Source organism: Panicum virgatum, chromosome 6N (assembly GCF_016808335.1).
Source record: "Panicum virgatum strain AP13 chromosome 6N, P.virgatum_v5, whole genome shotgun sequence".
Classification (NCBI taxonomy): domain Eukaryota; kingdom Viridiplantae; phylum Streptophyta; class Magnoliopsida; order Poales; family Poaceae; genus Panicum; species Panicum virgatum.
In genome coordinates, this window is record NC_053150.1 from 3,542,356 (window position 1) to 3,551,690 (window position 9,335).

The 9,335-nt window shown below is 53.5% G+C and overlaps 2 protein-coding genes and 1 pseudogene across 2 annotated transcripts; 2 read left to right on the forward strand and 1 right to left on the reverse strand.

Annotated features, from left to right (window-relative positions):
• The first annotated feature begins 3,061 nt into the window (after nucleotides 1–3,061).
• Nucleotides 3,062–3,966, forward strand: LOC120679774. Its single transcript, XM_039961429.1, has 2 exons — nucleotides 3,062–3,248; nucleotides 3,295–3,966. The coding sequence occupies exons 1-2, from the start codon at nucleotides 3,062–3,064 to the stop codon at nucleotides 3,882–3,884; spliced, it is 777 nt and encodes a 258-aa protein (XP_039817363.1). The 3' UTR covers nucleotides 3,885–3,966.
• A 124-nt stretch (nucleotides 3,967–4,090) lies between these two features.
• LOC120677602 lies at nucleotides 4,091–5,485 on the reverse strand. Its single transcript, XM_039958755.1, has one exon. The coding sequence runs from the start codon at nucleotides 5,175–5,177 to the stop codon at nucleotides 4,473–4,475; it is 705 nt and encodes a 234-aa protein (XP_039814689.1). The 5' UTR covers nucleotides 5,178–5,485; the 3' UTR covers nucleotides 4,091–4,472.
• A 1,058-nt stretch (nucleotides 5,486–6,543) lies between these two features.
• On the forward strand, nucleotides 6,544–7,318 carry LOC120677603 (annotated as a pseudogene).
• Nucleotides 7,319–9,335: the final 2,017 nt, after the last annotated feature.

The window sequence follows — 9,335 nt, forward strand, 5'->3', positions numbered from 1 at the left end:
GTGCTGGAGAATCCCATTTGAAGCCCGGCCCAACTAAGCAAGCGCCCTCTCCTCTCAAAGCCGCCGCCATCCCGTCCGCTGGTTTCCCCCAAAAATCACTCCTTTCTCCTCCACCGGCCGCGGCCGGAGTCTTCCTCGCCACCGTGTAGTCCTGCCCTTCCTTCTCCTTGCTGGTATTGATGAATTTCCGGCGTCGACCGCAGCTATTCCCTTCGCCACATCGACACGTCGCGCTTCTTCTTCCGTACATCGACCGAGGGGACACCGACGCATCTCGACAGCGACGGGGCTGGAGCTGCTCTTCCGTCGGCGATGCAAGACGGCGGTCGCCTTCCTCGCCCCGTCATAAATCTGTGACCTCCCCACTTGCTGAACACGCCCGGTACGGTTGGCTGCGTGCTCTTCAAGAAGAAGGGCAACAATGTGTGACGGAACCGCCAAATTAAAATTCTAATTAAGCGTAATGGCCGTCATTTGAACACATCGGGCGTATTAGCTTAACGGCTTAATTTTTTCTCAACCCACGGCCCGATCGAAACATCACCGGTAGTCCCACGCGAAGGTGGGCGCAGATGGTACAAGCACGCCTTAATACTTGAAAATATAAACTCCAAGAAGACGAAACAGCAAGTTTTACAAACCGAGTTCAAATACATAGATAATTTACAAAACTTTACAATAGTTTTGACTGAAGTTCGAATATAAAAGATCCTACAACTACTTTAGCTTCCACCAGTTCTGATCCTACCCGACTGGTCGGACCGGTCTACGCAAAACAGAAAAAGCTGCACACTCAGCCCACAAGTGTACAACTCGATAGCGCCCTAACCTAAGGGTCCCGCTCCTCGACCTGCCACTCCTCTGCATCCCGGCGGATGAACTTGACACAACAGGGGCAGAAATCGACGTCCGGATGTCCTGTAATAATAAATGTGGCAACAAACCCTGAGTATTCTAATACTCAGTAAGGCTTACCCGACCAGTGGGTATAACATAGCCCACCTACCTAGACATGCACGGCATTTGGCAGGTGGTTATTTTGCAGAAATAGCATCTAGAGGTATATCCTTACTTTCAACATTTTAGCCGCATATTTTATATAGCTAGACTCTCACTAAAGTTTGCCTGTCTACACACACATGTGGAGCATCCAAATAAGATTCAGAATTTATATCCATTTTTATATCTCTAATACCCTAACTCATTCGCTACGATGTGACAAATATATCAAAGCCCTCATATCCACGAGACACGGCGAATCGATCCGATTTGACCTTGCAAGGTGGACCTAACCAACACGGAACGCAAAAGCCCCGTCGGACCCCACGCACCAACATTTCCCATCCCCGCCTCGAACTACAGAACCGCCCCACCTACATATAGTCAGTCGAGCTCAACGTGAGACCACCAAAAGTAAACATATGCATCTCATTTCTCCGCGACTACTCGACTCGCCCTAAGGGGTGGTGATGAAGTTCTGTACTTTCGAAGCAAAGCAGTACTCGGCTTACTGGTTTCGACTACCTCCTACTCCCGGTATGCGGTTAGTACAATTCAATCCCCGATCAGCACTGCCACAACAACCGGTCCTTAATCGACACGGACGGGGCTAAGACACCCAGGAACCCTGTCCTGCTGCCAAACCTAATACCATCATCCCCGCCCGGTCTCACATCTCCATATCCATTTCAATCCATTTCTCAGATACTGAAGTACAAAGATAATAATGTATCTCGCGAGTAACCAGCAATTACTCGACTTCTAAAGTTCCCTGTGTCTCGCGAGTGACACGAAAGCACCCGACTTCTACCGGACTTATTTAGCCTAGCACCGCTATCGACCTAGACATACTACTAAAAACTCAGGGAAACCTAGGGATCATGCAGCTAAGGTTCCATTCAATTTCCTAATACATAATGCACAAGTAGTAGATAACAACATATACATAATGAATCATAATTTAAAATAATAGGACATGCACCGGGGCTTGCCTTGCGTCTGCTGCTCAGTACTGGGGTGAGATGGGCCTTGGGCCGACCCCTCGCGAATCTCCTCCTGCGGGGCTTGCCCTTGCGGCTCCTGTGGCTCCGCAATCACCTCGTACACGACTCCCTCGGTGGCAGCATCTATACGTATGCAATGATATAAGAATGTATGCATAAATAATTGAAACTTTGAAATAAACTTTAACCGACCACAATTACTGCTAACCGAACAACCCGACGTTCAAAACCCTGCAAAAACCCGGAATATCCGGATTAATAGCCGGAGCATCCGGATTCCCATATCCGGAGTCTCCGGGCCTAAACCCGGAGTTTCCGGGACTACATTTCCGGAATATCTGGGATAATACCCGGAGTATCCGGGTTTGGCACAACTTTCGCCCCCAAAACTGAAACTTTGATTGAGGCAAAACCAACCCACAAAATTTGAACCCCTTCTAGACCCTAGTAGAGTGATTCATAAGAAAATGATTGACCCAAAGGAAATCGCTTAACACATCCTAAAACGATCAAACCACTTAGCCCTAGCTTGGGTACCTTGAGGGAGCTTCCCTTGCAAGAAAAACTCGAAAATGAAACCGCCCCAAGGTGGAATACCTAGAGAAGATGATTCCCCACGCCGATAGAGGTTCTCTTTGCGTTGGAATCAACTTGAAATGGAAGATCTTGGGGTCTAGGGCTTAGGGAGAAATGAGGACTAGTGAGGGAGAGAGAGAGCACGGGAGAGAATGAGAGAGGGCACGAGAGAGAGAGAGTAAATAACGGTTCATAACGTTTGGGATCAGTCACCCAACCCAAACACATGATATACCACTCCCGGTCCGGAGTATCCGGAAGAATACCCGGAGTATCCGGGTTAATCCGGAGTTTCCGGTCTAATATCCAGAGTATCCGGATATTTCCGGAAGTTCCGAGTCTCAATCCGGAAGTTCCGGTTTTGTCTGGCTCCAGATTTCAAAAACTGGGCTTGGATCCATTTCCGACTCGACTCGTAACGGAACGTCTTAAGTCACTAATTAGCTAATTAAATCCCAAATTTAACACTCGGGTGTTACACAATGGGGGGGCTCGACAAGGTGGTCGCCGTGGACAACGCGGCCCGCAGCGTCATCTGCGACCCCATCCTGCCCCCCATCGTCCGTGCCCTGCCGAGCTTGTCCTCTCCCAAGTTCGAGCCCTTCTCTCTCACCGTCGGCGACAGCCTCTACGTCATGGACGCGGTCCCCAGGCCGCCCAACGGTTGCGGTCTGCACAGCGTCGAGGTTCTCTCCAACGACCACGACCACGACAGCTTCAAGTGCAAGGGCTGGCACTGGAGTCCTCTCGACCCTCCTCCCCATGTGTACGATGACGATCACCTCCCCGCCCCCCCCCCCCCCCCTCGATTCCTACGCGGTGGTCGCCGGCGGCGCGGGCATCGCCGTGTCCAACAACGCCAGCGCGCAGACCTTCCGCTTCGACACGGCGGGCAGGACGTGGAGCGAGGCCGGCGACTGGGTGCTGCCCTTCACCCGTCTCGCCGACTACGTCCCCGAGCACAAGCTCTGGTTCGGGATCTCACCCGCCGAGGACGGCCACCGCTTCTGCGCCGCCAACCTCGCGGCGTCGCCCGTGGTGCACGGGCTCTGGAAGGAGTACGCCCAGCCTCCCCCGGAGTGGAGCGTTGCGGAGGCCTACGCCGTGCACCTGGGCTCCTCCAGGTTCTTCTCGATTGGTGAGATCCGCGTGGAGACCCATGATTGCTACAAGGTGGAGGGTGAGCTCCAGGCCGTGGTCACCGGCGTCGAGGTCCAGCGTTGCGGTGAGGAGCTCCGTGTGCTCAAGCACAAGTCTGAACGTTACGAGCTAGCCCTCAATGTCGACTACCGGGTACTCTGCTAAGTCATCTATCGTCAGTTGCCTGCTGTTCTATACAATAGCTAGTAGAGCAACGCAATGCAATGCATGCAGAGTTGTCATCTCATCAGCTAGCTGCAGGGTTGGATTGGTTAATTTGATTTTGTTTATGTATATATGGATGTGGTTTATCGTATCATAACAGAAGGAACATGCATGACTCTGTGCCATATTAAGAAGCTCAACCCCTCAAAAAAAATATTAAGAAGCTCATAAGACTAGCTGAAATTACAAAACCACTGCATCTGGATATACATATATTTACTTTTTTTTTCCTTCTTCTGTGTTTCCTGGTGATGAACATTGAACATCCGACCAATACGTGCAGACTACTTGCAACGCAACCGATGAATGCAACAAACCACTTATCTACGAGATGAAGAAAAATTAAACAACCTAGCTAGCTCCCAACCAAAGACACACACCATGATATCCAAATATTCTCTCTCTTTTTTTCAAACCACAAATTTATCCAAACTGCTAGCTATTAACACCATTTGATCAATAATCCCCTACGCTATGCTAATTTGCTAATTAATAGTAGTGATGGCGAGCAAAGCAAATAATGAAGTGTCATAGGCCCCTGGCGAGCATGGCCTGGAACTCCTCTGCCGACCGCTGGCTCTGCAGCCGCATGTCCTCCTTGAACTTCCTGATGAAGAGCTCGGCCCTGAGGTCCACCTCCCCCATCCCCTTCACCACCCCGAGCACGCCGCCGCCCCTGCCGGGGCTCCTCAGCAGCACGTTCCTCATCGCGCCGCCAACAACACCCGCAGCGGCGGCGGCGGCCGCCCGCGCCTGCTGCTTGCCGCTGCTGGCGCGCGCGCCGTCGCCGTCACCGGCGCCCACGCGCGCGGACGGCTTGCCGCCCGCGGCACGAGCGGCGCCGGCGTGCGCGACGGGTGGTGCAGCGGTCGGCTTGGAGTCGTCGTCGCTGGCGCGCCGCGGCTCCTCCGCCCGCACGGCGCGGAGGGCGGCCTTGGTTGGCTGGTGGTGGTGGCTGTAGAGCTCGTCGACGTAGACCGGCGCGAAGCTCCGGCGGTGGTGGCACCACCGGCCGCTCTGCACGCGCACGGACGACGACGTCGCGCGCCGACGGTGGCGGCGGCCGTCGACCCCCCTGATGGACCTCCGGATCCTCGACCCGACGGCCGCCGCGATGCCGGCGCACTTGGCGTGCCACCACCGCCACGGCCTCCTGCCGCCGCCGAGCGGCCGCCCCCAGGCCGAGCGGTAGTGGGCGCTCGTCGTCGCCGGCACGCCGCCGAAGCAAGACATGGTCCCCCTGGCTACGTGAACTGAAACTACCTGGTCTGCAGAAGCGAGATCGTGTGCGCTTTTATGCAGGGGACGATCACCGGCAGCTGATGAGGCGGAGGGAGCTGGGTGAGGTGGTTTGTTATTATAGCGGGGCGTGGGTCGCCGGCGCTGGCGTGAGGATTCCGGCCGTCTGGTTGGAGGCAGGCAGCTGGGGCCTGGGAGAGGGAGTGGCTTAGCTTTCGGCGGTTGGGGCGGGTAGGACTCACGCTACCTGGTTGACTGCGCTGCGCTTTCTCGCCGGCGGTTGGATTGCCACTCCACTCGCATCTCCTTTCGCGTCGCTTTGCTTTGGTTGCGTGCGTTGCAGCTGGCCAGCCGCTGCTTTTCTTGTTGTGACGATGACGATGAGGAGAGACCAGAGTGAGCTGGGTTGGGGGCTTGGGGCTAGCTTGTTTCCCTGGGGAGGATGCAGATGCAGGAATCCCAGGCAGGGAAACGCGTTTCTGCATCCTGAAGAATCAGTCCAACCTGAACCCTGGATCTAATTCTCTTCAGTTTGGAGTTTATTACAGAAGTCCGTGATCGAGTTTACGAACGCTGGGAAAAGAGTTCGTCAATGCTAATCTCAGGATGGCTATAATTTTTTTTATCAGGGTTCGGATCGGTTCAAAAGAAATCATCAGGTCAGATTTTTCGGTCTGAGCCCGACCCGACACATAGTCGGGTCGGATCGGATAAAACCCAATTTTTCATGTATAATTTTTTGATCAGGTTAGGTTGGGTCGGGTATTTTTGGGTTTTAGGTGCATGATCAGGATATGGGTACCCGTCTTGATTTATTGGTGCTAGAGTTTTGCTCTTTGGATTACTCTCCCATGCCGGTGCTACTACGGCTCCATGGTATCCCGTGCACATCTGTGCGAGATGTCTCTATTCCAGTGGACAAAGTACCAAAAAGCCGGGCCATTTTGATGGAGCACGTTCAAAGAAATTAGAACACGGCCAAGTTCCTTCATCCTTGGAACAAGCAGCCGAGCACCGACCTCCAGAGGGAAGGCACCACCATACCCGCTTGTCCAAAGAGATACCTCGAGGGTCCAGACTCTGGTGTAATTTTTTTTTCGCGACCGTATCTAAGCACGTTTTTCATTAAGAGGAGAAAATAGTACAATACAGACTCTGGTGTAATTCAGGATGCAGATTTTAGTGGGTCGACCCAATAACACAATACCCAAAACTAAAAGTTTGGTGTAATTACCCACTGGACCGACCCATAAAATTTTAGTGTTAATTAGTGTCAAAGAGGCTAGGTCAACCACTCAACCCAATCTCATCATCTCGCAGCCGCATCCCATCAGCTGATCAGCATTGTCTGGGCCAAGGAGGCCGGTCCTCCCTCATCCGGCGCCGCCGGTCGCGATGACCGCCATCGTCTCGCAGCCGCGCCACCCCTCGACCTCGACGCCGCGCCGCCCTCATCTCGACCCCGCGCCGAACATGGACTCGGCAGGTCGCCCCACGCGGAGGCCCTCAATTCCGCCTTTGCCGGTGACCTGCTCGTCGGCACCACGCTGGTCTGTATGTACTGCAAGTCCGGCTCCCTAGCGGACGCGCGCAGGGCGTTCGACGAAACGCCGGACCGCAACGTCGTCACTCACAACGCGCTCGGATACGCCGCGTCGGGGGACATGGACAGCGCCCAGGTTCTGTTCGGTGGCATGCGGTCCTAGGCGCCCGTCACGTGGGCGATGCTGATCCGCGGGTTCGCGGAGAGGGGAGACATGGTGGAGGCACGGAGGTGGTTCGACGCCACGTCGCCGGGCATGCGCACCGTCGTCACCTGGACCGTGGCCGTGCACGGCTACGTGTCCGCGGGGAACATGGAGGCTGCGAGGGAGGTGCTCGACAGGATGCATGCCCGTGAGGAACGCTTTCGTGTGGTCGTCCATGGTCACGGGGTACTTCAATGCTGGCGACGTCGAAGCGCGCAGGATGATGTCTCTGTCATCGTGGTTTTGAATGTATTGGCAGCTGCAAATGGCTAGCAGTGCACAGTGCATAATACTTTATTGCATTCATTTTGGATTGACCCACTGGGTCACTAGTGTAAATATTGCAATGGGTCAGACTAACCCAAAACCCAAAATATTGACTTTATGGGGAGGCTGGATCGGTCACCGGTTGACCCAAACGCGACCCATTTGCATCCTGAGGTGTAATCACTGGAAACTTGGCTTGGCACACTCTTTCGTAACTCAGGTGGCAGGCCGCCCGGCCGGCTTATGAACAAGCTCCCAATGCAACTTGCAGCAGAAAGTTTAGATTCGATGCTGTTGGTTGCTTAAAGGCTAAGAGAATGAAATTGAGGAATATTCCAATTGGAAGTCGGAGCTAATGTAAATAGGAGAAAATAGAAGAAAAAACAAATCTGAAGTCGGAGTCAGTTTTGAGAAAGTAAAAGAAAATCAACAAGGAAAAAACAAATCGGAAGTCGGAGTGGGTTTAGAAAGTTGGAGTCGGTTTCGAGAAAAAAACATTTATGATTAAAGAAGAAGATTGTTCTTTTACCAAACATATGCGGATCAAATCACGTGTTCATTCAGGTTTGATTGTGTCATAGTTCTATAGGTGGAATTTGGTTTATGGTTGGATGAACGATCGATCCATCATCGAGAGGAACGTCGGCGGCGCGAAGCAGGTCGAAACGATTCAACGGAAACGAGCTGGATGTTATTGGACCGAATTCGGACAGAGAACCCGCCCCCCCCCCCCCCCCCACCCACCACTCGCGCACATGGCCTTCAGGCACAACCCCAGCCCACGCATGGGCCTTCAGGCGACGGGTGGGAATGTATCGCTGAAGCATATTAATTGCCGGTTTCGGGTGGGACACGCCGACCTAGGGTTGTAGTGCGCCGCAGCAGGGTGTGCATGGCCTCGTGCAGTTGGGCTGGGCTTCTTCGTCTGTTCGTTCGAAGGCAACTGGGTTGGGCCTCAAGTTGGACGCTCCAGGTCAAGCAGGCGTAACGACCCATGGAGCCCGGCATAGATATCCCTCGAAAGGCCCACTACCAAAAATTCAGGGGACATAAAATACGGGCGCCCCCCTTTATACCCCTCCCTCCCCATCTCCCCCAAACCGGCATCCCCATTCGAATTTCGGATTCAACTCCAATCCCCCACAACACCATGCCGGCACCTCACCTCACCAGCGAGGGCGGAGCGCGATCGAGGCGAGGAGGATCCGGCGAGCGGAGATGGCGGAGATCCAGACAATTTCGGTGTCGTCGCTGCAGCAGGCGATGCAGGCGGTGCTCGAGGTCATACATGGCCGACGCGATATCGTAATCAACACGGTGCGCGTGGACCATGCCTCGGCAATGCGGGAGCCTCTGCGCGTCAAGTCTGCAGCCTCTGCGCGTCAAGTCTGCAGGGAGAGAGTGGAGGCTGAGGAACAAGCGCCGCCTCAGGAAGCTCTCCATCGCCAACGGGCTCCTCGCCATCGTGGGGTGCGCCGTGCTCTCCGTCCTGATCGATAGGCCCATCGACCAGCCCATCCTCGCGATGCTCCGTTGTTGCGCTCAGTGCATTAAGAGGTGCGCCGGTGAGGTGGGGGAGCATCCAGCAATCCGTGGAGCGTCTCTGCGACCACATTCTCCACCACGTCAATGAAGGTCGCCAAGTGCCCCGCTGCTGCAGGGCGTCCTAGCTTTTGGAGAATGCCCAGGATCAGCAGAGGCAGATCACCAGGTTGAGGGCTAGTGATTTTAGTCTGTCCCCTCACGACGAAGCTTAGTTCTCGCTTGATCGGAAGCACAGGCCCCCAACCCGCCCGTCGCATATATCATATACTTACATACTATGTCTAGCATTTTAGTGGTCGTGGTAGTATATCTAGTATATGTCAACTAGTATTTCACTACAGAAGGTGTGGTAGATTTGGCCATTGGTCTATAATTGTCTCAATATTATAGATGGATATAGTGGGCGGTAATTGGTATAAAGGAACTGATATAGTATTTAGTATATAGACATTTGTCTGTCCTCTACAAGTGTTTTTTTTCAATCATCTTCTATGTAAGTGATGATGTTCAGTTAAAGTTCTAATACAGCATCTAGTGTTTGTAATATATGTTTGCTCCTGCCTTTGTCATCTTCAATTCAGTCTTTCATGGC

Excerpts from the sequence above, each read along its gene's own strand:
- LOC120679774 (XM_039961429.1), top strand. The coding sequence starts at position 3,062 with ATGGGGGGGCTCGACAAGGTGGTCGCCGTGGACAACGCGGCCCGCAGC. Across the intron at positions 3,249-3,294 it reads CAGGCCGCCCAACGGTTGCG|CTTCAAGTGCAAGGGCTGGC; the intron begins GTCTGCACAGCG and ends CGACCACGACAG.
- LOC120677602 (XM_039958755.1), bottom strand. The coding sequence starts at position 5,177 with ATGTCTTGCTTCGGCGGCGTGCCGGCGACGACGAGCGCCCACTACCGC.